Here is a 27,826-nt window from a genome sequence, read left to right as displayed (position 1 = left end):
ATACATACATAATTCTCTTTTAAGTTTTTTTTCAGGAGGTCCAAGTATTAATCAATAAATTGGTCATTTAACCATCTTCCACTTTTAATTAAAACTAGATCCTCTGGTGATATATTATTAGGCATATCCCTACCTGGATTTTGTGGAAATTCATTCATCTTAAAAGGATTTAATTGAATGAAATTTGCCTATGTACTGCATGTTAAAACCCCAGCCACATTTTCTATGACGCTTATTTGATATAAGTGACACCATATCTGAAGAGTGGAGGATCCAAGGTTTTCAAAACACCCGCATATCATTGAGACAACATGTCCAGGGGAGGCAGCAGAGCATGATATCTGTTATGGTATCAGAAAGCAGTTGGGATTTAATTGAATGAAATTCGCCTATGTACTGCATGTTCAAACCCCAGCCACATTTTCTATGATGCTTATTTGATATAAGTGACACCAAATCTGAAGAGTGAAGGGTCCAAGGTTTTCAAAACACCCCCATATCATTGAGACAACATGTCCAGGGGAGGCAGCAGAGCATGATATAAGTTATGCTATCAGAGCTATCAGAAAGCAAGTGGGATTTAATTGAATGAAATTCGCCTATGTACAGCATGTTCAAACCCCAGCCACATTTTCCATGACGCTTATTTGATATATTTTGATTCATTTTGAATAAAATGAAGTGGAACTGGTAAGAGCAGGTATCATGGAAAGTCAGCTCTCGTTAGTTTTTTATTATTTTATAGCCTAGCGAGGTCACAGGACTTGTCGCTTGTTGTTGACATTTTGACGCTGCAGTATAAACCCGGATTTTGTGTTTAGTCAAACAATTAAGAGGTTGTTACTTATTCTTTTATGTTTCATAGGAAATCATTCCCATTACTAAATCACATCAATTGGTTTGCAATATTGAGGCAAAATATACAGTGGAGTGATTATATTAGGCAGAGATTACTCTATATTTCTTTTCATTTCAACTTTATTCAAGACTCATCTTAAAAAGAGGTTCATAGCAGGTAAAATAGACAACACAGATAACGGTACATATGATCTCATAAAAAACACGTTTTCAACGTACAAAAATGCCAAGTTACTCACACATACAAGACATACACCATCTATAACTCATTCATTCAGCCAAAATCCAGGCCTGCCATTAAAAGTATTGATATCAAAATGACGCCAAGTTACGGTACTACAAACAATATAGGCTATCTTGCCTCACTGAAATCAAATGAGATGTATTCCAAAGCAATGCTACCCAATATTTCCTCAGTTCTTGCAAGTCACTTGCCCTGTGTGTATAAGCATGAAGTACGTGGACAAGCCAAACATATGTGTGGATGGGTTTCTCACGGTCAAGATTGATTGAATAGGCGTCTATATGTCCAATTTGTATTGGTATGTATGTATTTCGCTGCCCAGCCTTTCTGTTGCGTGAATGATTGTATGTTTCTTGGTATAAATGTCTGTTCGTAAATGTGAATGTAACATGCTGCGAGGGAAATGTCCCCATGGGGATAAAGAAGTTCTCTATGTATGTATGTGCAATATTTATTTTACATGCAGTATTTAATGTACGTAGCAGATATACAATAACTTGTACATTTACTGAAATTGAGTTCAGAAGCAAGTATAAACATATGTTTTGTGGAGAAATATGCTGCCTGTAGTTACTGACCAGCAGTTTTCTACATGAACTGCAATGTGTTCCAATGCGGCATTTCGAAATATTTTACACTTTGATTTGACACAAAGTTAGCATGACATTGTAAAATGGTGAGATTACAAAACACAGGGCCAAGTGACTTGCAAGAATTGAGGAAATATTGGGTAGCATTGCTTTGGAATACATCTTATTTAATTTCGGCGAGGCAAGATAGCCTATATTGTTTGTAGTACCGTAACTTGGCGTCATTGTCAGAACTAATGTGGATATATCTCTAATTTGAGTTATAACTAGTCATAATTGAAATGGCGATACAGTATCTGGAATTCACGTTTTGGATAGTCAAAACTGAATTGTAGATCTTTTAATTGGAGGTCCCATACAACTGAATGGCGAAAGTAACTTCAATCTTACTAGCAAAATGTAATTCAAGATATTAAAAGTTTTTCGATGAGTGAAAATGCAGTTAGAGATATCTTAAATTAGCTCTTTGACTAGTCATAAATCAGTTACAGGTACCTGTAATGTGAATCTGGTCAGGCTATTAAATGTTTGCGAAACAAAACGTTAATTAGCACTAAACAGGCATAGAAAACTAAGATTGGGGGATCTGGCACCCTCTAGTGTGACGGTTGGATTCAGGTACGGTTATTATTTCCCAAAAATATATAAAAATAATTGGCACCCCTAAAGATTCTTATAAATAAAATCGAACTAAATCTACATCAATTTTAAGAGAAACTCTTGTGGCCTTCCATGGCTTCCTGTTTCACTGGAGGATTAAACTGAGAACCTGCTTGTGAAACCCATTTTTCATCTTTGCCACAGAGAAAGACAAAGAACTGATGAACGAAGTGAAAATGGTTGCTGACCTTTGAAAATCAGGCAGTGGATCAAAAAATAAACTGAAGATGCTAGTTACTACGGTGAGGGCAATAATGAAGAAGTTTAAAACTGCTGGAGGGCAGCATGGTGGTGTGTGTGGAGTTTGCATATTCTCATCCAATGTCTGCATGGGTTTCCTCCCACAGTCCAAAGACATACAGGTTAAGCTAATTGGAGACACTAAATTGCTTGATTACATTACATTACAAGCATTTAGCAGACGCTCTTATCCAGAGCGACTTACACAACTTTTACATAGCATTTTACATTGTATCCATTTATACAGCTGGATATATACTGAAGCAATTTCGGTTAAGTACCTTGCTCAAGGGTACAACGGCAGTGTCCTACCCAGGAATCGAACCTGCGACCTTTCGGTTACAAGTCTAGTTCCCTACCCACTGTGCTACACTCCGTCCTTACAGGGTGAGTGTGTAAGTGCATGGTGTGTGTGCCCTGTGATGGACTGGTGACCTGTTCACGGTTTTTTCCTGCCTCTTGCCCAATGCATGCTGGGAGAGGCTCCAGCCCCTCTCACAACCATATCCAGGAATATGATGTAGGATGGATTTAAGGATGCATATACTGAAAAGAAAAATACGGTGGTGGATGTTTAATGTTATGGGGCTACTTTGCTCACACTGGTCCTGGGGCCCTTGTTAAGGAAAGCAGCATCGTGAACTCTACCCAAGTACCAGGACAATTCAGCCCTAAACCTGACTACCTCTGCCCGCAGACTGAAACTAGTGGATCTTTCAGCAAGACAATGACCCCAAATTCACGTTAAAATCCACAAATGATGATTAATGAATGAAGGTTAATGATGCAGAAGCATCATTGTGTAAATGCTACAACGGGCTAAAGACTGTTGAAACTCCCTGAAAACCTGTGACTCAATTGAACAGCACAGCCCATAAGCACGGATCAACAAAGACATCAGGATCTGGAAAGATTGTGGGTGGAGGAAGAGTCTAAGATCCCTCCCAATGTGTTCTCTGGTCTTATAAGACGTTATGTAAAAAGACTCCCTGCCATTATCCCTGCAAGGGGAGGGTGCACACAGTACCAAATAAGGGGTGCCAATAATTGTGATGCACATTTTTTGTAAAATTGTTGTATCATCTGAGAAATGTGTCATTTTGGTAGTTTCCATTATATCATTAAATATATTCCATATGTTGGACAATGAAAATATACCTCAGCACTGGTAATCTTTATATTCAACGGTCTTAGTAATTTTTATCATGGGTGCAGAATATTTTGGAGGGAATTGTATTGCTGTACAAGTTTATAGCTCAGTTAATTTCCAGATTTGTCTGTTCTATGAGATTTGATGTATGTGTGTGTCTGTGTGTTATTATGTCTGTGTGTTATCATGTTCTTCTTGTGTGTATTTACAGGTCTGCCAATTTGGGTCAGAACCCACTTGTGAATCTGATCTGGTGTGTTCAGGTGTCCTGAGACAGGGGGCGCTGTTTCTAAAATGAGTTCCTCAGAGAAGACCGAGACTGAGGATGGAACCCATGGCCCTGTGAGAAAGAGGTAAAAATTCATGAATCAGTGAGTTAATGTGCTGTGAGTTAGAGCTGCAGTTAGAGTGTGAGTTTAACTGGAAGCTCTGTCTCCATGTGCTGTGAGTTAGAGCTGCAGTTAGAATGTGAGTTTAACTGGAAGCTCTGTCTCCATGTGCTGTGAGTTAGAGCTGCAGTAAGAGGATGATTTTAACTGGAAGCTCTGTCTCCATGTGCTGTGAGTTAGAGCTGCAGTAAGAGGATGAGTTTAACTGGAAGCTCTGTCTCCATGTTATGTGAGTTAGAGCTGCAGTAAGAGGGTGAGTATAACTGGAAGCTCTGTCTCCTTGTGCTGTGAGTTAGAGCTGCAGTAAGAGGATGCGTTTAACTGGAAGCTCTGTCTCCATGTTTTGTTCACAGGGTCCAGGTAGATTGGGCTGGGTCACCTGTACCCAGCTGTCTGTCTATGAAGAGTGACTGTTCATTGAAGCATCCAATCGACTTCAGAGGAGAGTTCACAGGTGATCAGAGGTAATGAACCACGTTCGTATTGAATTAGACCTGCAGCCAGAGGATGAGTTTAACTGGATGCTCTTTCTCCTTGTGCTGTGAGCTAGAGCTGCAGTAAGAGGATGACTTTAACTGGAAGCTCTGTCTCCATGTGTTGTGAGTTGGAGCTGCAATAAGAGGATGAGTTTAACTAGAAGCTCTTTCTCCTTGTGCTGTGAGTTAGAGCTGCAGTAAGAGTATGAGTTTAACTGGAAGCTCTGTCTCCATGTGCTGTGAGTTTAAGCTGCAGTAAGAGGATGTGTTTTACTGGAAGCTCTGTCTCCATGTGCTGTGAGTTAGAGCTGCAGTAAGTGGATGAGTTTAACTGGAAGCTCTGTCTTCATGTGCTGTGAGTTAGAGCTGCAGTAAGAGGATGAGTTTAACTGTAAGCTCTGTCTCCATGTGCTGTGAGTTAGAGCTGCCGTAAGAGGATGAGTTTAACTGGATGCTCTGTCTCCATGTGTTGTGAGTTAGAGCTGCCGTAGGAGGATGAGTTTAACTGTAAGCTCTGTCTCCATGTGCTGTGAGTTAGAGCTGCAATAAGAGGATGAGTTTAACTGGAAGCTCTGTGTCCATGTGCAGTGAGTTAGAGCTGCCGTAAGAGGATGAGTTTAACTGTAAACTTTGTCTCATGATTTGTTCACAGGATCCACTGCTCACAGGTGTCCAACCATATTGTAGAGAGGAGTTCAGGGAAACTGTACTCAAAACAGGTATCATTTATATATTTTTTCTATTTTAATATTTGCTTGTGTGATTGTCTTGTACTGTACACTTTATTTCCTTTGAATATGATTGCATGACAAAAAATGAATTAGTAGTGTTGGTAACCAGAAATGTTGCCAAGAACAATAGTGACCGTCGTTCCAGGTAGAAGCAGATCCGAAGTTAGTGTTTAAAATCAGGAAGCATTTATTATACAGAAAGCCAGCAACAGGGATTCACACAAAAATGTCCAATTCAACTGTTCGAGTTTGTGGAGTTTATACAGTTACATTTACATATATTCAAATTTGTGCGCAGAATACAGCATGAACTCTGATTGGTTGTTTGTTATACAGAGTTGCCCTATAGGTTGCAATTTCTACCACTGTGTCTTATTGGTTGTCTTTGTAAAACAATGGCGGACTCTCACATGCACGTGAGGTTTTGGAATACACAAATCTGTCTGTCTCCTACAGCACAAACTTTCTGTATCCTAACAGTAGCCTTTAATTAATAAGATTGAACATGTAATCAGGTTTTTTAATTTTGTGGAGTGCTACCTGGCCCTCCTGGGCTCACAGAAAGACCCAAATTCAACTTTTTTAGGTCCGAAACACAATGGTAGAGTAAGACTCCAAACAGAGTGTCTGAAGCATGCAGTTTATAGTCCGAATTTTCCAAATGTTTTGCACTAAGAAACTGATTTATTTTATGGGAACTCTTGATTTATCACAAGTAGTGTCTCTACAAAATCACACAATAAAATATCCAGTGTTAATTCAACTCTCACCTCTTAACAGGTAATGTTTCATCCCACTCTGCAATGTGGGACCAAATGTTATCTGTTAAGAGTTGAATTAACACTGGACATTAACTGGACATTTTACTGTGCATTAATCAGGGATAAAAGGTGCACTTCAGACTTAAGGCTTTGGACCTTCTGCATGTATTCTGTTTAAAAGTATCTGTCCCCGTTCTGGCCATGCAAAAGAGAAAACATGAGACATATTGCAAGAATCGCATTGTTTCAGTGGGTCTGATACAGCACACCACTTCATGTGTTTATTTCACACAGTGATACAGCACACCTCTTCATGTGTTTATTTCATTACATTACATTACATTACATTATAGGTATTTAGCTGACGCTCTTATCCAGAGCGACTTACAACAGAGTAACCAAACTCAGGATCAAGTCCGCTTAAGTCCATTGAACAACATGTAGATAAAAAGCCTTTACTATGATGCATACAATAAGGAGAAACAAGATAGTCTGAACAAAATTTTTTTTTTTTTTTTTTTTTTTTTTATAGTTATGGGAGGGGGTTTAGGGAAGAGGAGAGAGGTACACAGAGAAGAGGTGCGTCTTGAGTTTCCGTTTGAAGGTGCTCAGACACTCTGCTGTTCTGACCTCCACTGGAAGATCGTTCCACCATCGTGGGGCCAGAACTGCAAAGAGTCGAGACCTTGTTGCTGCTCGTGTAGGGGGAGGAATCAGCCGCCCTGTAGTAGCCGATCGGAGCGATCTGGCCGGCTTGTAGGGTCTGATCATCTTCTGCAGATAACCAGGAGCTGACCCCTTGACTGCTTGGAAAGCAAGCACCAGTGTCTTAAACCGGATGCGAGCTTGCACTGGTAGCCAGTGGAGGGAGATGAGGAGGGGAGTGACGTGGGAGTCACGAGGGAGGTTGTAAACCAGACGTGCTGCTGCATTCTGGATGAGCTGAAGGGGTCTGGTGGCTGATGCTGGGAGGCCAGCCAGGAGGGAGTTGCAGTAGTCCAGACGTGACAGTATCATGGCCTGGACCAGGAGCTGTGTGGAATAATTGGTGAGGAGTGGTCTTATTCTGCGGATATTGTACAGGATGAACCTGCACGACCGGGTGGTTGCCGCGATATTCTCAGAGAGTGACAGCCTGTTGTCGAGCACAACTCCAAGATTTCGGGCACTCTGTGAAGGGTGTAGGGGAGTGTCTCCTAAAGAAATGGGGAGATGAGAAGTGGGAGAGGTAAGAGAAGGAATATGGAGAAGTTCCGTTTTGTTTGTGTTGAGCTTGAGCTGGTGTTTGGTCATCCAGCTCTGGATGTCACTCAGGCAGGCGGATATGCGATCGGAGACCTGAGTGTCTGTGGGAGAGAAAGAGTAGAAAAGTTGAATATCATCTGCATAGAGATGATATGACATGCCATGGGCGGCAATAACAGGGCCAAGGGACCTAGTATACAGAGAAAAGAGGAGGGGACCAAGGACAGAGCCCTGAGGGACCCCAGTTGTGAGGGGACGAGGAGCTGATACTGCACCGGCCCAGGCAACCTGGAAGGAGCGGCCGGAGAGATAGGACGCAATCCAGTTGAGGGCTGGTCCGCAAATTCCCAATTTTGTCAGGGAAGACAGAAGTGTAGGATGGTCAACGGTGTCGAAGGCAGCTGAGAGGTCAAGAAGAATTAGGACAGATGAACGGGATGCTGCGTGTGCTGCGTGGAGAGACTCAGTGACGGAGAGCAGGGCAGTCTCCGTCGAGTGACCGGGTCTGAAACCAGACTGCTGAGGGTCTTGGAGGTTATGTTTAGAAAGAAAAGAGGAAAGTTGGTTAGACGCAGCACGTTCGAGAGTTTTAGACTCTTTTTTTAGACACACACTGATACAGCACACCGCTTCATGTGTTTAGTTCACAGTGATACAGCACACCACTTCATGTGTTTATTTCACACTGATACAGCACACCTCTTCATGTGTTTATTTCACACTAATACAGCACACCTCTTCATGTGTTTATTTCACACTAATACAGCACACCTCTTCATGTGTTTATTTCACACTGATACAGCACACCTCTTCATGTGTTTATTTCACACACTGATACAGCACACCGCTTCATGTGTTTAGTTCACAGTGATACAGCACACCACTTCATGTGTTTATTTCACACTGATACAGCACACCTCTTCATGTGTTTATTTCACACTAATACAGCACACCTCTTCATGTGTTTATTTCACACTAATACAGCACACCTATTCATGTGTTTATTTCACACTAATACAGCTGACCAGCAACCTTGTGAAGCAGAAGGATCTCACTGACTCACTGGAGAGAGATGAGCAGCACAGTAAGAGTTTTCACTCATTTCTACTGTGGCCATTACAATGCTGAAATGAGCTTAGCAATCGAATATAACAGAGTAAAATGTTTTGATTTTTAGCATCTACAGTTTCATAATAGTGTTTTACATCAACAGTCTTTCATATAGAAACCATCACACACTACATGTACACAACGGTGTTTAAATTAAAATACTGCATCCAGCAGTGATTATGGGGCAAGAAAATGCACATTCAATGCAGATTAAATGTCCCTGAAAGAGATTCAAATCTGGTCTGAGTTTTTATTCAGGATTAATGAGCACTGAGCATAAAAATTATAAGATGATTAAAATTACTACATGACCCATGAAGACCATATTTACCACATCATACTATGAAAAATTAAGAAATTGAATGTGATAAAGGAATTGAATCCTTTTTCATTGTTTGATATGTTTTCATTTTGTGTGTAGAACACACTGTGAGAAGTGTGTAACACCTTAAGAGGTGTGTGTACCATTGTGACAATGGACTGCATATGTATTTTTTATTGTCTGTTCTGTTATTTTAAACATTGCTTCTCATATTTCGTCTCCTCATATAAATCCATAGAAAGAGCCCAGCAGGCACTGAAAACTGCTCTGAAGAAGAAGTTTGAACACACATTTGAAGGTTTAGCAAAGCAGGCCAACTCAGCCCTCCTCAATGAGATCTATACAGAGCTCTACATCACAGAGGGGGGAAGTGGGGGGATCAATGATGAACATGAGATCAGACAGATTGAGACAGCATCCAAGAGACAAACCACACAGGAGACTGCAGTCCTATGCAATGACATCTTTAAGCCTTTACCTGGACAAGAGAGACCAATCAGAACTGTGCTTACAAAGGGCATCGCTGGCATTGGGAAAACCGTCTCTGTGCAGAAGTTCATTCTGGACTGGGCAGATGGAAAAGCCAATCAGGACATTGATTTCATCTTCACTCTTCCTTTCCGAGATCTGAATCTGAAAAAGGAGAGAGAATTTAGTCTCATGAAACTGCTGCAGCACTACTTTCCGCAACTGAAAGAGATCAAGAGTATTGAAGATGATGATGTCAAAATTGTGTTCATCTTTGATGGTCTGGATGAGTGTCGACTTCCTCTAGATTTCCAAAGCAATGAGATTTGCTGTGATATAACAGAGTCATCATCATTGGATGTGCTGCTGACCAGCCTCATTAAGGGGAATCTGCTTCCCTCTGCCCTCCTCTGGATCACCTCCCGACCAGCAGCAGCCAATCAGATCCCTCCTGAGTGCGTCCACCAGGTGACAGAGGTACGAGGATTCAATGACCCACAGAAGGAGGAATACTTTAGGAAGAGAATCAGAGATGAGAAAAAGGCCAGCAAAATTATCTCACACGTAAAGTCATCCAGGAGTCTCTACATCATGTGTCACATACCAGTCTTCTGCTGGATTTCTGCCACTGTTCTGGAGACAATGTTGGATAAAGTGAGTGGAGACCTGCCCAAAACTCTGACTGAAATGTACACACACTTCCTGCTCATTCAGACTAATGTGAAGAATGAGAAGTATCCTGGCACCAATGAGACAACCTCAAAGAAAATGTCAGCATCAAATACAGAAATCATCCTGAAACTGGGGCAGCTGGCTTTACTACAGCTGGAAAGGGGCAATCTGATGTTCTATGAAGAGGACCTGAGAGAGAGTGGCATTGATGTCAGTGAAGCTTCAGTGTACTCTGGGGTGTGCACAGAGATCTTTAAAGAGGAGAGTGGGTTGGGTGAGGAGAAGGTCTACTGCTTTGTGCATCTGAGCATTCAGGAGTATCTGGCTGCCTTGTTTGTGTTTCATTCATGTGTGAATGAGAACAGAAATGTACTCAGAGCAGAAGAATCAAAACCTCGCAGTGACAGAGTGCAGCTGTCTGAGTTACACAGGACTGCAGTGGATCAGGCCTTAGAGAGTAAGAATGGACACCTGGACCTTTTCCTCAGATTCCTTCTAGGCCTCTCTCTGGACTCCATTCACACTCTATTAGGAGGAATACTGACAAAGACAGGAAGCAGATCACCTGTACCAGATCCACAGACACAGACAGGAAGCAGATCATCTGTACCAAATTGGATAAAAGCAGTATATAAATACATTCCTTTTACCATTTACCATTTAGATCCACAGACACAGACAGGAAGCAGATCAAAGAGCATTGAGAAAACAGTATTATACATAAAGGAGAGGATCAAAAAAGAATCTTCAGCAGAGAGGACCATAAATCTGTTCCACTGTCTCAATGAACTGAATGACAACTCTCTAGTGGAGGAAATCAAGAATTTCCAGGGATCAGGAAAACTCTCTAATGAAAAGCTGGAACCACACCAATGTTCAGCCCTGGCCTTTATGTTACTGATGTCAGAGGAGATCCTGGATGAGTTAGACTTGACGTCCTACAAAACATCAGCAGCAGGTTATCAGAGGCTGGTACCAGTAGTCAGGCACTGCAGGAAGGCCATGTGAGTATGGTGTAATAATTAAAGTAGATAATGACAGCTTGTTTTTATAAACACTTCATAGTTAAAGTGAACATAGAATACAATAAAATTGTCAGGCAAGTGAGAATTATGATTTTTGAGTCAAGCTATTTTAACAGATTGTGCCCTCATTTAATGAATACAGAAGTACCATCAAATGTAAAAAATGTATCCAACATGTAACATGTATTTTATTAGATTTAATTTACATGTTATCATTAAAGATACCAGTTATTAAATACATCATGAATTCCTTGTTAGGCAAACCAATGTGATGGATCAATAATGGTCCAAACATACAACTCGCAGATTTAAATGTAGAGGGGTGATAATTCCTTATAGCGGACTTTCTTCTTCTTAAGAGGTGTGATTGTATCCAGGGTTCTGGAAAGTATGTAATTTATGTTGTCTGTCAGCTGATCAATTGAGCTAATGCTTGCATTTTTGTATGTGTTTGGGTGGGAGCCAAGAAAATCCCCACAGTGCACAAATGAGCCTGGGAGCTCATTAATAAAAGCATTTGCAGTCCTGGAGGAAGCTTACAGATAAGGTAGAATGAAGGATCTGGTGACACATGACAGACTTGTGAAAGTTGGAAAGTATTTAAATAATGGTCTGATAGCACAGGGTTTTTAGGCATAACTGCTATATTTGCTATTTCTGTATCATAAGTTAAGACCAGATCAAGAATATGGTTATGAGAATGTGTGGACTGATGTATATGTTGATCAAAGCCAATAGATTCAGTGATAGACAAGAGTGCTGATCTGAGAGGATCACTTTCACTACCCATGTGAATATTGAAGTCCCCTACAATTGCTACTTTATCTGAATTAACAACCAGGCTGGAATGGAAATCAGCAAATTCAAGTAAAAAGCCACTGTATGGCCCTGGTGGCCTGTATACAATTGCAAGGATAAAATGGACTGCTTTTTTGTCTGGATGTGCAAAACTGAGAACAAGCACTTCAAAAAAGTTACATTTGAAGCCGGATTTCAAAATAGCAAAAAGATTAGAATGATATACAGCAGCAACACCACCGCCACGACCCGTCAGACGGGGACCGTGAGTATAAATGTAGCCAGGAGGGGTGGATTCATTTAAGGCAATATACAGTTTTAAGCCAAGTTTCAGTTACATGTAAGATTTCAACTTGGTGTTCAGTAATTAATTCATTTACAAGAGTTGCCTTAGGGGCCAGTGATCTGATATGAATTAATCCAATTTTTAGCTGAGTTTTTAGCTGAGTTTGGTCAGTATTAGTAGAATAACAAGGTCTGATTTTTTGCAGATTAGCCATACAAACACCCCTATGGTCTTTATTGAACTAACATTTGTCCTTAACTTTGACTTGGACAAGTAAATGGTAAAATGGTAAATGGACTGCATTTATATAGCGCTTTTATCCAAAGCGCTTTACAATTGATGCCTCTCATTCGCCAGAGCAGTTAGGGGTTAGGTGTCTTGCTCAAGGACACTTCGACATGCCCAGGGTGGGGTTTGAACCGGCAACCCTCCGACTGCCAGACAATCGGTCTTACCTCCTGAGCTATGTCGCCCCAATAAGTAAGCACAAGTGTTACACTTATTCTTATCTAACTCAGTTTGGTGAAGTAGTTCGAACTGTGTTTGTGTAGAAAAAAGAATCCCTCCTTTTAAATGTCAGTCAGTTAAGGACGAATGTTGATTGAATCAAATCCATGTTTTTCAAAAGGGGGGAAGAATCCCCCTTTTATTCCTAGTCCATGCATAGATAATTTGTGAGTGGGAGATGACCAGAGAGCGCCTGCTCATTCTGTACCCCTCTTACATTGCTCATGAAGATGAGATATTTTTTCAACATTATGATTAATGTAATGCTGGGTTTGGTTTGGGAGAGGCAAGTGTGGTTGTGAATGAAATGTTTGTGTTACTGTATTGTGAGATTAGTTCAGGCAGTAAATGCGCCATGTTACAAGGCCAGTAGTGCTACCCTGGTCTCTGCTTTATTCTGGTGTAGGCTGACCCAGAATCCAATAGTGCCTGTAGACAGAGTGAAAATGGGAAGGTAGAGGAATTGTAGGATATAAGGGGTGTCAGGATGAGGTCCTCTCAGGGGACTGTTAAAGTGCCTGTTTTTGAGGTAATTCTGTGGCTTATCTCAGGCTAAAGTCTGGCCAGTACAAGGATTCTGAAGTTTCCTAAACCCTGGAAAAAGCTAAATGGTGTCTCCTTGGACAGCACCATCAAATGTATCACTATTCCAACAAAATGAACTCAAGGGCATCATTAACAGTTCCTACATAGCTTTGGTTTCACTACCTGGTTATATGTAGGCCTAACACCAGCAGAGCAGAAGCACTGCACTACATAGTTACATATAACCTCAGCAAAACAGACAGACTGCACTACAGTACCTGGTTATATGTGAACAGATCACACTTTTGCATTCCTGTTTCTAAAGTGAATCTGGCTTTTGCTGTGTATTGGCTTGCAATGCTGTGGGAAGTTTCTCACAGTTACCAGCAAAAGTAAAGAAGCAGAGCCTAACTCACTATCCACCCTGAAAGATGTGTGTTATTTCTTGCATCTTTAATTTGGTTGTATCTGTGGCAAATGTCAGAAGAAAGGGGGCCATTTGGGTAAGAATTTCATCTGTAGAACTGTCAGAGAGTTCTGTCCAACAGGACGTCTAATTCTCAGGCCCAAAGTGCTGCAGTTGGAGAGTGTAGCAAAGTCATTTTCCTCAGAGCATCAGTAACTTTAAATCCTCAATATAACTCTTCATCACTCAATGTGATTACTGTTACATTGCACATATCAGATTTTACAGTATATTGCACTATTTAATCATACAATAATATATAAACTCTTCTTTGCAGACTGAACAGGTGTGACCTCACAGGGAAGTCCTGTGAAATTGTGGCCTCTGCTCTTCAGTCATCAAACTCACCCCTGAGAGATCTGGACCTCAGCTACAATAACCTGGGAGATTCAGGAGTGAAGCTGCTCTGTGCTGGACTGATGAGTCCAAACTGTAAACTACAGACACTGGGGTGAGTAGTGCTGTGTACTGTGTGACCTTAACTAAATAGAACACAAGGAGACTCCTCACTGCTAAATCGAGCACAGGGTCATTATATAGCAGGGACACAAGGAGACTCCTCACGGCGATATAGAGCACAGGTTCATTATATAGCAGAACACAAGGAGACTCCTCACTGCGATATAGAGCACAGGGTTATTATATGCACCTTTAGCTGCTCCAAACAAAACTGGCACCAACCCACGGTATTGTCCATAGCCCAGCTCCCAAACACCATCTAAAAGCACCCTCCCCTTGGCCTGGAAGCTAGGCCTCTTATAGAGCCCATGTTTAGGTAATGGACCACAGCTGATGTGATTGCAGTGAACCACAGCTGCAGCTATACCCGTCTGTAGGGCCGATGCTGCCCCCTGGTGGACAGCACCCCAATTCCCTTCCTGGCATCACATGTTAAACAGGCAAAAGCTTTGAGGATATGCTGTAGGGCACTCAGAACAACTCCAGTTGTTGCATTACTAATGAGATGGGAGAAATACCACTGAGGCATAGATGGATTAAACTTGCTTTGCATTACTGGATTAAGTTTAAATTATCTAGTGTAGATCACCCTACTATGCATCCTATTGAGGACTCATGGGAAGTGGACATGCAAGGGCAGAAAGAGGAGAAAAGTGCTTTTTAATTGTGCAAGTATGCAATGGGGAAAGCTACAATTAGAGGGGAAAAGACATGGCTTCTTTAATCTGCTGGTCTGACATCTCCCCTTGGTTTCTTCTGGATCCTGTAATAGACCTAGCTGTATTAGGAAAGAACAGAACTGACAGAGGGCCTCTTACAATAAGTTCAGCTGACGCACAGCTGCAGCAAATGTGGGGTGGATCTGCAGATCCTCAGTATCACTCTTCATCACTCAACATGATTACTGTTACATTGCATATATCAGATTTTACAGGATATTGCGCTATTTAAACATACAATAATATATCAACTCTCTTTTGCAGACTATACAGCTGTGGCCTCACAGAGATGTCCTGTGAAATTGTGGCCTCTGCTCTCCAGTCATCAAACTCGCCCCTGAGAGATCTGGACCTCAGCTGCAATAGCCTGAGAGATTCAGGAGTGAAGCTGCTCTGTGCTGGACTGATGAGTCCAAACTGTAAACTACAGAGACTGGACCTCAGCTACAATAACCTGGGAGATTCAGGAGTGAAGCTGCTCTGTGCTGGACTGATGAATCTAAACTGTAAACTACAGACACTGGGGTGAGTAGTGCTGTGTACTGTGTGACCTTAACTAAATAGAATTAGTGATTATGGATCTGTGCAGTGAAATATAGGGTTTCCAGCAGAGGTTTAGCCTGCTGTATTAGGGTGGGCTGGTAGGAATAATAGGAGGGCAACTTGGGCGCAGTTTCGTCACTAGGATCGGTGTCACCCAGTGCGCTCGACGGGGGGATGGGGTGCTGTTGGATGCTGCCCGGGGGGCGGGGCGGGGGGGGGGGATGGGGTGCTGGCGGGCGTGGGCACGTGTTATGCATTAAATTCATATAGCACTTCTCGTCACATTAAAGACCATCTTGCAGGTTAAATTTTTGACGAAATGTATACTTAACCTTGTCTGTAAATGACCATTTGAAAAGTTAAAAAAGTTGATGCAGGCTTGAATAATTTTTACAAGACATAAGGGCACAAATTCAGAGGAACCACAACAGCCACAGACACTCAGACAGCATCTGAAGTCTTTCCTCAAAACTTTTATCGTTCATACCAGGAACCAGTTTGGTTTCCCTTCTTTCAACCTTTTCCAGATCCTCTATATCTTTCTTGTAGTACAGTCCCCAGAACTGCATACAGTTCACTAAGTGTGGTCTGACAAAGGTATTGTATAAAATAAGTATAACTTCCTTGTATTTACAGGGCTCCAGACTAACTTTTTACATTGGATGCACTGGTGCGCCTAACTTTTTCATTTAGGTGCAGCAGCACATAATTTAGTCAGACCCAAAATTTTTCACCGCGCCTTTTGGTGCCGTAATAATACATTTTAAGTGTTACCTTTTTTGTCAGTTCCCATACACATTGATAATTTCTTAACACGTCATGTAAATTATTGTAAACAGGAATAAAGGTGAAGATAAATGTTTTCTCTTTATTTAATTCACAGCACAAACAAGAAATGGCAATAACCTCAATTGTTTAAAAAATATACTTAAAAAGTGCTGATGTTTAAAGTACTTGACAAACTGAAATAAATAAATCAAACTCAAATAACTCAAATAAAATTGTGCGCTGCTCCCGCAGGAGTACAGGGCGCGGTTTCACACACACACACACACACTAGTGATGCGCGGATCGGCTCTGACGTCATCCGAATCCACATGTACGCGTGAATCATCCACCCGCCACCAACCCGAACAAAATATTTTATCTGATTTAGAGACCCGCACCCGATCACACGTTACCGCTATTTCTCATTATTTCGCAGCTGTTGCATATGACATACCCAGCACTTGACTCGTCATTCACTAAATCGCTCCCACACGGAACTTTTCTAGCCTTCCTTTTTTAATTCTCCTTTTTTAATTTTTTCTCGGATCTTTTTTGCCTCCATTGCTGCTTAAGACAAATGGACGCCGCAATTGGCGCAACGAGAGTCTAGTCTGCTAATTCACGCCTGACGAAAAATGAAGCTTAAAATATGTTCACATTTTAGAGAATGTATTTAATATTTTCCTCATTAATGATGTATTATTTCACCCACCCGCAACCCATCCGCTATTAATCAGAATGTTAATTTTTATGACCTGGCCCACCTGATCCGCAGATTAACCGTGGTGCCCGCGGATATAACTGCGATCCGCACATCACCAATACACACATGCCTTATTTTTTTCCCCACCCGCATTCAGCGAAGAAGAATATCAGGGTGAGAGCCAATCAGAGGCAGAGTAGGGGCGGGTCTTCGCAGAATGCGGGTGGGAAAAAAAATAACGCTACACACACACAGACAGACCTGCTAAATGTCAGGTGCACCGGTGCGACCAATGAAAATGTTTAGTCGCACTTGACAGATTTTTGGTCGCATGTGCAACCAAAATATTCGCACTCTGGAGCCTTGATTTATACTCACTACTATCCCAGCATCCTTTTGGCTTTTTTACTGCTACAGCACAGTGCCTAGAACCTGAAAGGTTTTGATCAACTATTACTCCCAAAATTGAGCACATACCAATATCGTTCCTCCCACAAAGTAATCTAGCCTTATGTTTTTATTTCCCACATGTAGAATTTTACATTGAGCTGTATTGAGTTTCATTTGCCAGGTTTCCACCAACTTCTGGATTCACTTCTGTCACATATTGCAGTCTTCTTCCATCCCCATTGTTCATTACCTGCTCTGCACTCTAATGAAATCCATATTTACACTAGAGCTACCGCGGTTACTGCATTACCGTGGAAACGCAATCACGTGTTGACGACAGGGTAACTTAATGCTACAGGGCATAAGTGGCTTGCTGCCCTAGCCACATACGATTTTGAAGTCAAATATCGCCCTGAGAAGGTCAATGTTGAGGCTGATTTGCTTTCCTGAAACTGGATTGAACAGGACACTGAGACGTGGAGAAACCTTTCACAGGGTGACGTGCACTTGGCAGACAAACTAGGTGTTCCAGCAGAAGGTGTTCCTGAGCTGTATGCTTTTGCAACTCATCTCAATTCGGGTCAGCTAGAACAGTTCACCCGAGAAGACTTGCGAGAAGCGCAGCTAGAGGACAGTGTTCTCAGAGTAGTTAGAGAGGCTTTGAACACAGGTCAGTGGCCGGCAAACTAGAGCTGCCGCGGTTACTGCATTACCGTGGTAATGCAATCACGTCATGTCCACCGCAGAGTCAAGCTGATCACCGCTTCACCGCTGGATTTTGTTTTTTTCCCCGTTTATTTTAGGCCAATTGTTTATGTTCCGATTTTTACTTGTAAAAGTTGTGATCTGAAATAAATACAATGCAATTTTTTAAATAATTACAATTATAATTGTATAGCCTATTTTCTTCACTCCATGTGTTCGAAAGTTTTCACTCACAGTTGCGCAGTTAACGTTCTGATTGGAGAACGTGTCACTCAGAACGTGCTTTGAAACTGTTGGCTCTGGAAAGTTTTCGCTTCAAATTAGGCTAAAAACATGGATCTTGTAGCGAAACCCAACGTTACTTCTCCTGTTTGGGAACATTTTGGCTTTGAGCCCGATGAAGATGGAAAGCCAAAGAATTTGGATGAGGCAATGTGCCGCATTTGCAGCAAGAAAATCAACGTCATGCGAGGAAACAGAACAAATCTAGCATCGCCTCTTAGGACCACTCACCGTCCGTTATACGATGCAATGAAAGGCACCCCATCTACCTCGGGAGGTACCGGCTCGGCACTACGTCAGTTAGGAGTCTCAGAGGCATTTGCCAGAGTGACTAAATACAACCGGGACAGCAACAAGTGGCGAGCACTTACAACAATTGTAACAAAGTATTTGGTTGTGGAGATGGTGCCCTTCCGGACTGTAGGAAAGCCATCATTCCGAGCTATGCTTCAGTCCCTCGACAAGCAGTATGAACTGCTGGGCAGAACCTATTTTTCGGAAACAGCCATTCCAGAAATGTACTTGTAAAATACAAAATCGTAGCCCGGAGGTTTAAATTATAATTTTTTTATGGCGGTTACCGCAACGGTTTGAATGGCTTCGCTAATTTTTGCGGTAAGGAAAAAAATCCCACCTGTCCATAGCCACGCTCCCAAACACCATCTAAAAGCACCCTCCCCTAGGCCTGGAAGCTAGGCCTCTTATAGAGCCCATGGTTAGGTAATGGGCCACAGCTGCAGCAATACCTCTCTGTAGGCCCGATGCTGCCCCCTGGTGGACAGCACCCCAATTCCTTTCCTGGCATCACATGTTAAACAGGCAAAAGCTTTGAGGATATGCTGTGGGGCACTCAGAACAACACCAATTAATGCATTACTAATGAGATGGGAGAAACACCACTGAGGCATAGATGGATAAAACTTGCTTTGCATAACTGGATTAAGTTTAAATAATCTAGTGTAGATCACCCTGCTAAGCCTCCTGTTGAGAACTCATGGACATGCATGGGATTAATTGTTAATTAATTGTGCTGCAACATGATGAACAGACAAACCAACTAATAAATAACTCTCCAGTGCTTCCTCAGGCAGTATGTGAGAAGGTCATCCAATTGATCTGGCGTAATCTGAATTATGGAGTGCAACATTCAGGCGAAGAGCCACTTCCTCCAAATGGCTGAACACTACAGGGTCAATCTCTGTGATGCAGCTACCTGGAACAAACTGTCAAAGCATCCACACAAAAGAGCACATAATGAGGACTAGCATTTTCAGCTAGGTCAGCCAGGCTCAAGCCTCTGGCTATCTCTTGCCTGTATAGGAAACAACAGTTTTCCTATTTGGCTCAATCCTGAAAATATAACTAGAACTAGATTAATCATTTTTAATACAAACCATTCACACCTACATCCTAATTATGATTTAATACCATAATGGAATTTCTGGGACATGCCATTCAGAAACTGACATGGCGAGCTAACCTAAGTTTTAATACCTTTAAAGGTTCACACAAAGTAAGGTAACTCAATACAGTTTGATGTTTTAGGATACAAACACTGTTTGTAATCTATCTATTGATTACATTTAAATGTTTTTCATAGCCTATTGCCAACTGGTGAAAACTTATCGCAATACTGTACATTTGTAGTGTAGTCAGGTTATCCACTAGGTGGAGCCCTAGGCTTTTCGAAACAGGAAATACCAACCAATGTAAGACATCAGTGAGGTAGCTTGTACGGGAGATTGAGTGCAGCCGTACTGTATGTATGCCACAGTTCTTTAAGCTCTAAAGTAAAGTTTATCATAAACTCTTCTATGTGGTCCTGTTCTTTTCCCTTCTGAAGTTATCCCAGCATTATTCTGCAGTTCCCGTTGAATGTCTTCCTTTTTCGATCCTGTTATGTTCCCTTGCTCTGTGAGTCTGCGTGCATGTCTTAATCCTGCAGGTGGAGCTGATTGCTCTATCAAAAATATGCAATCTGTTAGTCACGAAAAGACTGTTTACGATTACATACATTTGGATCCTTTGATAGGCACACACATTACAGCACCCAAAAAATACTTCTGGTAAATAATTTGCTTATATATCACCAAAACAAACTTTTATTTGGCAATATCTCCCAAAATGTTTATCAAAATCCCTTACCTTTCGTTGGAGAGAAAGCAAGGGTCATTCTGAGTGTTTATCCTGAAATACGTCACTCAAGCTGCACCACCTAACCAAAAAAATAAAATCTGTGTTACGTTTTGCCCTGCTCTGCCCTACTAACGTAAATGTGGTAAAAAGCAACCGGTGTTGAAGCAAGGCATGTACAGTGAATCTACGTACTCTGGTATCGATCAACCAATGGGAATATTGTGACACTATGACATATTTTCATTGACAGCCCCCTCATTAACATATGGATTAAAAAAAATACAGAAATATATTGTGGCACTGCACTGGGCGTGACGGTGCAGGCGGGGCGGCACAGAAATACACAGACCGGAGGTTTGGGGAAAAATAGCCCAACAGGGCCTTTTATTTACCAAAAATTATATACAAAAAAACCAAAGCAAACTCGACAACTAAAGTCTCTTGTCAGAATTAACTTAAAGTAAAGCAACCAAAATTAGGAGTAACGGCGTCCGGGAGACCGCTGAGGGGATCCCTCTTCAAAGCAGGAAGAGGGATGTGGTCCTGCGTCTCCACCGGATTCTGAAAAGTAGGGAAAAAGTTATCAACAGTTTTCAACAGCTCTCCTGCAGCCCAAAACCCCCTCTCCTCAAGGGAGACAAAAGGCCTCCTTTTAAGCTCCCAGCCATCTCCCTGGAGTGGCAGCAGCTGTGTTGCCTCATTGATTGCAGGTGTGTTGACTGCAAAGGAGGGAGTTGAGGAATTTCCAATTTGCCGCTCTCCAGGGTCCTGTGGCTGGGCTTCCTAGAGTGGCGCTGTCCTGGGTCCTGAAGAGCTGGCCTGGTGGCAGGTTTTAGCTGATGCCTATAAGGCTGAGAGGGGCACTGTGGGGGCATGCCCCGATCCATGCCACAATATATATATACACACATAAAATAAGGATATAAGTATATGCAGAAATAAATGAATCAAGCAATAAATAAATATGGGAATGAACATCCACAGAAATGACTGAATCAAGAAATAAATATGGAAATAAATGCAAATACCCATTTGTCAGATTTTGTCTATTAATTTATTTGTACATTCATTAATTTTTACATTTTCTTGCTTTTGTATTTATTTATTTATACATTAATTCATTTATTGAGTCATTTATTTATTTATTATTTTTACATTTTTGGTCCTCCATATACCTGTAGTATCAGTCAATGGCAATAATCAGTTGTGGTGTTTCTCTGCAGCCAGCAGATGGCGCTGCAGTGTATTTCCTTTGCCGCCTTGGTTACATTATTAGATGAAGATTGAATGTTTTTAAAATATAAAGATGTTTGTAGACTGAAGGTGAGGTAAAGTACACCATAGTGATCATACTACTGCAGTTTCTTGTGTTCGCAAATGAAATATGTTTGCAATCATGTTGTTTGCCATGTGATATCATCGCAACATGGAACAGTTTTGTTAATGAAATCCTTGCAGGAAGCCTCCAACCTTGAGTTGAATTGGCTCCTTATTTTTAGTTATTTTTTGTTAATTGAGCCAAGTGATGACCTTTTTTTTGTGGATTAGTCAGAATACTTTATGAACATAATTAATATAAACTCTTCCTGTTTTTGTGTGTACTGTGTACATCCCAGGAATGCACGTACTGTACAAATAGGAAATTCCACATTTATCTGCTGCCAAGGTGCACAGTGTGACAATTAGCAGTGAATTTCAATTGTGTGTGTGGTTGTATGTGTGTGTGTGTGTGTGTGTGTGTGTGTGTGTCTGTGTGGTGTGTGTGTGTGTGTGCGCATGTGTGTTGTGTGTTTGTGTGTGTGTGTGTGTGTGTGCGTGTGTGTGTGTGGTCTCTCCACAGGCTGGGTTGGTGTAATATCACAGATGGCGGCTGTGATGTTCTGGCCTCAGTCCTGCGCTCTCCTCACTCAGAGCTGAGAGATCTGGAGCTCAGAGACAATGACCTGCAGGATTCAGGAGTGAGAGCGCTCTCTGCTGGACTGGAGGACCCACACTGTAAAGTGCAGAGACTGGGGTGAGTACAAACACAAACCCCTTCAATCAAAAAGGGTTCCAATGTGACAAAATACAGCACTAATGTTAATAATGACTAAATATAGCACTAATATTACTAATGTTTTTAATGTTAAAATAGACAAGAGAGTTATTTTTCTTCACTGAAATAAAGCAACATTTTCCTGTTCTTCCTCTTGGTAGAAACCCATTTTAAATCTGACATGAGTTGGAAAAAACATATTTTTGAGAAGCGTCAAATCGTTTCTATTCATACATTATTCAAAATTATGAAAATTAATTGAACCTGTTCAAATTTAGTTTAACTGGTCATTTTCTTAAATAGTCATGATTAATTCAAGAGCCCTGTTATTTTATATTGAGCTGTAGAAGGTGTGTAACACACTGCTATGTGTTTGACACACACAGCCCTGTTAGTTTATATTAATTTGTGTAAGGTGTGTAACACACTGCTATGTGTTTGACACACACAGCCCTGTTAGTTTATATTAGTGCGTGTAAGGTGTTTAACATACTGCTATGTGTTTGACACACACAGCCCTGTTAATTTATATTAGTGTGTGTAACACACTGCTATGCGTTTGACACACACAGCACTGTTTATTTTAATGTATGTAAGGTGTGTAACACACTGCTGTGTGTTTGACACACATAGCCCTGTTATTTTATATTAATGTGTGTAAGGTGTGTAACACACTGCTATGTGTTTCACACACATAGCCCTGTTATTTTATATTAATGTGTGTAAGGTGTGTAACACACTGCTATGTGTTTGACACACACAGCCCTGTTAGTTTGTATTAATGTGTGTAAGGTGTTGTGGCAAACACGCCTGCCACAGGCCACCGAAGTGGCTTTCCTAGGGGCCCTCCAGCACAGAGACACAGGGAGATGATGTTCCAACAGTCCAGATTTATTGACGAGGGTTTGGCAAGATGGTACAGCCAAATGAGCAGATGTAAAACCCTGTCATGACAGAGAGGCTCTCTCGTGTGAGTGGGGATGGCAGATTTAACCTGTGCGCACTGATTACCTCACTACGCACAGGTGCAGCCACTCCTGCTCCTGGGTCCAATTAGCCTGGCCAATTATCTCATTCTTAACCAATCATCCAATTGGCCAGGTCTAATTAGCTTGACCCAGGGCAGGTGTGGCTGCTTAAACCAGCCATCCCCACACCACATACCCCCAACGCCAAACTGAGGCCAGGTGTTGAAGCAAGGCATGTACAGTGAATCTACGTACTCTGGTATCGATCAACCAATTGAAATATTGTGACACTATGACATTTTCATTGACAGCCCCCTCATTAACATATGGATGAAAAAATACAGAAATAAATACAGAAATATATTGTGGCACCGCACTGGGCATGACGGTGCAGGCGGGGCGGCACAGAAATACACAGACCGGAGGTTTGGGGAAAAATAGCCCAACAGGCATTTTTATTTACCAAAAATTATATACAAAAACACCAAAACCAAACTCAACAACTAAAGTCTCTTGTCAGAATTAACTTAAAGTAAAGCAACCAAAATTAGGAGTAACGGCGTCCGGGAGACCGCTGAGGGGATCCCTCTTCAAAGCAGGAAGAGAGATGTGGTCCTGCGTCTCCACCGGATTCTGCAAAGTAGGGGAAAGTTATCAACAGTTTTCAACAGCTCTCCTGCAGCCCAAAACCCCTCTCCTCAAGGGAGACAAAAGGCCTCCTTTTAAGCTCTCAGCCATCTCCCTGGAGTGGCAGCAGCTGTGTTGCCTCATTGATTGCAGGTGTGTTGACTGCAAAGGAGGGAGTTGAGGAATTTCCAATTTGCCGCTCTCCAGGGTCCTGTGGCTGGGCTTCCTAGAGTGGCGCTGTCCTTGGTCCTGAAGAGCTGGCCTGGTGGCAGGTTTTAGCTGATGCCTATAAGGCTGAGAGGGGCACTGTGGGGGCATGCCCCGATCCATGCCACAATATATATATACAGGCATAAATTAATCAAAACATAAATAAGGATATAAGTATATACAGAAATAAATGAATCAAGCAATAAATAAATATGGGAATGAACATCCACAGAAATGACTGAATCAAGAAATAAATATGGAATTTTTTGTTAATTGAGCCAAGTGATGACCTCTTTTTTGTGGATTAGTCAGAATACTTTATGAACATAATTAATATAAACTCTTCCTGTTTTTGTGTGTACTGTGTACATCCCAGGAATGCACGTACTGTACAAATAGGAAATTCCACATTTATCTGCTGCCAAGGTGCACAGTGTGACAATTAGCAGTGAATTTCAATTGTGTGTGTGGTTGTATGTGTGTGTGTCTGTGTGTGTGTGTGTGTGTGTGCGCATGTGTGTTGTGTGTTTGTGTGTGTGTGTGTGTGTTTGTGTGTGTGGTCTCTCCACAGGCTGGGTTGGTGTAATATCACAGATGGCGGCTGTGATGTTCTGGCCTCAGTCCTGCGCTCTCCTCACTCAGAGCTGAGAGATCTGGAGCTCAGAGACAATGACCTGCAGGATTCAGGAGTGAGAGCGCTCTCTGCTGGACTGGAGGACCCACACTGTAAAGTGCAGAGACTGGGGTGAGTACAAACACAAACCCCTTCAATCAAAAAGGGTTCCAATGTGACAAAATACAGCACTAATGTTAATAATGACTAAATATAGCACTAATATTACTAATGTTTTTAATGTTAAAATAGACAAGAGAGTTATTTTTCTTCACTGAAATAAAGCAACATTTTCCTGTTCTTCCTCTAGGTAGAAACCCATTTTAAATCTGACATGAGTTGGAAAAAACATATTTTTGAGAAGCGTCAAATCGTTTCTATTCATACATTATTCAAAATTATGAAAATTAATTGAACCTGTTCAAATTTAGTTTAACTGGTCATTTTCTTAAATAGTCATGATTAATTCAAGAGCCCTGTTATTTTATATTGAGCTGTAGAAGGTGTGTAACACACTGCTATGTGTTTGACACACATAGCCCTGTTATTTTATATTGAGCTGTAGAAGATGTGTAACACACTGCTATGTGTTTGACACACACAGCCCTGTTAGTTTATATTAATTTGTGTAAGGTGTGTAACACACTGCTATGCGTTTGACACACACAGCCCTGTTAGTTTATATTAGTGCGTGTAAGGTGTTTAACATACTGCTATGTGTTTGACACACACAGCCCTGTTAGTTTATATTAGTGTGTGTAACACACTGCTATGCGTTTGACACACACAGCACTGTTTATTTTAATGTATGTAAGGTGTGTAACACACTGCTGTGTGTTTGACACACATAGCCCTGTTATTTTATATTAATGTGTGTAAGGTGTGTAACACACTGCTATGTGTTTCACGCACATAGCCCTGTTATTTTATATTAATGTGTGTAAGGTGTGTAACACACTGCTATGTGTTTCACACACATAGCCCTGTTATTTTATATTAATGTGTGTAAGGTGTGTAACACACTGCTATGTCTTTGACACACACAGCCCTGTTAGTTTATATTAATGTGTGTAAGTTGTGTAACACACTGCTATGTGTTTAACACAAATAGCCCTGTTAGTTTGTATTAATGTGTGTAAGGTGTTGTGGCAAACACGCCTGCCATAAAACCCTGTCATGACAGAGAGGCTCTCTCGTGTGAGTGGGGATGGCAGATTTAACCTGTGCGCACTGATTACCTCACTACGCACAGGTGCAGCCACTCCTGCTCCTGGGTCCAATTAGCCTGGCCAATTATCTCATTCTTAACCAATCATCCAATTGGCCAGGTCTAATTAGCTTGACCCAGGGCAGGTGTGGCTGCTTAAACCAGCCATCCCCACACCACATACCCCCAACGCCAAACTGAGGCCAGGGAGAATCTCTGGCCGAAGCCTACTCCCCCCCAGCACTCCAACCAAGCAAAGAAAAAAAAAAAAATCCAAGCATTCTTAACACTCCCCTAACACATCTTTTCAGGGGCAGGTGGCCCCGGAACAGTCCAGTACATGTCGCGACCCTCCCCCGGACGATGAGGCAGCCCTCCCCCCTCCTCCCTCTCGGAGCGCGGGGAGTCCTGGGCTGCTCGGCTGGCTGGTGGGGGTGTCACCGGCTTGGGCTGTTCCAGGGGCTGTGGTGGGGTGGCTGGGTTGGTGGGCTGGTGGGCTGGTGGGCTGGCTTCCTTGTGGCGCCGGGGACCAGGAACCCTCGTGGCTGTGGTGGCCGCCAGTCGGCTCTGCTGGTAGGCTGCTGCAGGCTTACCCCCTCATGGGCTCCGGGCAAACCAACCAGGCCAAAACAACAAACTAAAACAACAAAAGGGACAAAAAAGGAAGCAAAACGGCGCGACCACCGCTCGTGCGCCGCCCGTAGCTAACCCGCCTTCCCGGCCAAGTCCAGCTCACGGCGCGACCACCTCTCGTGCACCGCCCGTAGCTGACCTGCCTTCCCGGCCAGGTCCAGCTCCCCAGCGTCCCAGCTGAGGATCACTTCCTTCCCCTCCCTGATCATCTCCCGCTCCCTGTCTTTGGCCTGGAGGATCTGTCTGAAGCCATGTCGGGAACACCTCAGTTGCACCTCCTCCAGTGTGCCTCCAGGCTGGCCCTCCTGTGCCTCTTCCCTGTGCCGGAGCAGCCCCACGTTGGGCGCCACTGTGGCAAACACGCCTGCCACAGGCCACCGAAGTGGCTTTCTTAGGGGCCCTCCAGCACAGAGACACAGGGAGATGATGTTCAAACCGTCCACATTTATTTACGAGGTTGGCAAGATGTTACCGCCAAGGAGCAGATATAAAACTGTCATGACAGAGGCTCCCTTCTGTGAGTGGGGATGGCAGATTTAACCTGTGCACACTGATTGTTTGACACACACAGCCCTGTTAGTTTATATTAATGTGCTGTAAGGTGTGTAACACACTGCTATGTGTTTGATACACACAGCCCTATTCGTTTATATTAATGTGTGTAAGGTATGTAACACACAGCTATGTGTTTGACACACACACAGCCCTGTTCGTTTATATTAATGCATGTAACGTATGTGTGTCCTCTCTGCAGGCTGTCAGGCTGTAGAGTCACACAGAGAGGCTGTGATTCTCTGGCTTCAGCTCTGTGTTCAAACCCCTCACACCTGAGAGAGCTGGACCTGAGATACAATCACCCAGGAGACTCAGGAGTGAGAGCGCTGTCTGCTGCTAAACTGGACACACTCACACTGCTGTAAGTACAGAGAGTTTCCATAGTGCACCTCACACACACACACACAAAAGGAGTTGGGTGGGGGCATGGAGGGCACTGTACAAACCAGCGTTACTCAAGAGAGTTGGGGATCTCCTGTGGAGGGTGCTGCACGGGATCACTGCAGTAAATAAGATGTGGTTGTTGTAGTTAGGGGTTTGATCAGGGACACAGTGGTGGTGGAGTTTCAGTATTACAAAGCAATGGAGAACCTGAGTGTGTTTCAGAGTGTGTGTGTTATAAGGGTGTTTTATGTTCAGTGGAGGGAGGGGAGATATTTTTGCACATGGAACAGGGTGAGTGAATGGAATAAGTTTCCTTTCTGACAGATTTGTGTTTTTTTCATATGATCGTGGTTTTGTGTTTTATTG

At 42.4% G+C, this 27,826-nt stretch overlaps 2 protein-coding genes across 2 annotated transcripts in view; both read left to right on the top strand.

Moving 5' to 3' along the window:
- The window catches only part of LOC118219193, a 172,652-nt gene that overhangs the window by 46,038 nt on the left and 98,788 nt on the right, over positions 1 to 27,826 (top strand). The window lies entirely within an intron of this gene.
- On the top strand, positions 1,309 to 27,405 carry LOC118219194 (NLR family CARD domain-containing protein 3-like; the record flags this gene model as incomplete). The annotated part of the gene is made up of 8 exons (XM_035402188.1): positions 1,309 to 1,336; positions 8,375 to 8,428; positions 9,015 to 10,483; positions 10,613 to 10,920; positions 13,801 to 13,974; positions 22,069 to 22,242; positions 24,640 to 24,813; positions 27,276 to 27,405. Coding segments are annotated over exons 1-8 (2,511 nt in total), but the record flags the coding sequence as incomplete, so codon positions are not given.

Source organism: Anguilla anguilla, chromosome 19 (genome assembly GCF_013347855.1).
Source record: "Anguilla anguilla isolate fAngAng1 chromosome 19, fAngAng1.pri, whole genome shotgun sequence".
NCBI classification, from domain to species: domain Eukaryota; kingdom Metazoa; phylum Chordata; class Actinopteri; order Anguilliformes; family Anguillidae; genus Anguilla; species Anguilla anguilla.
The sequence above is the reverse complement of the archived record's forward strand: the minus strand, read 5'-3'. Positions and strand labels throughout refer to the sequence as shown.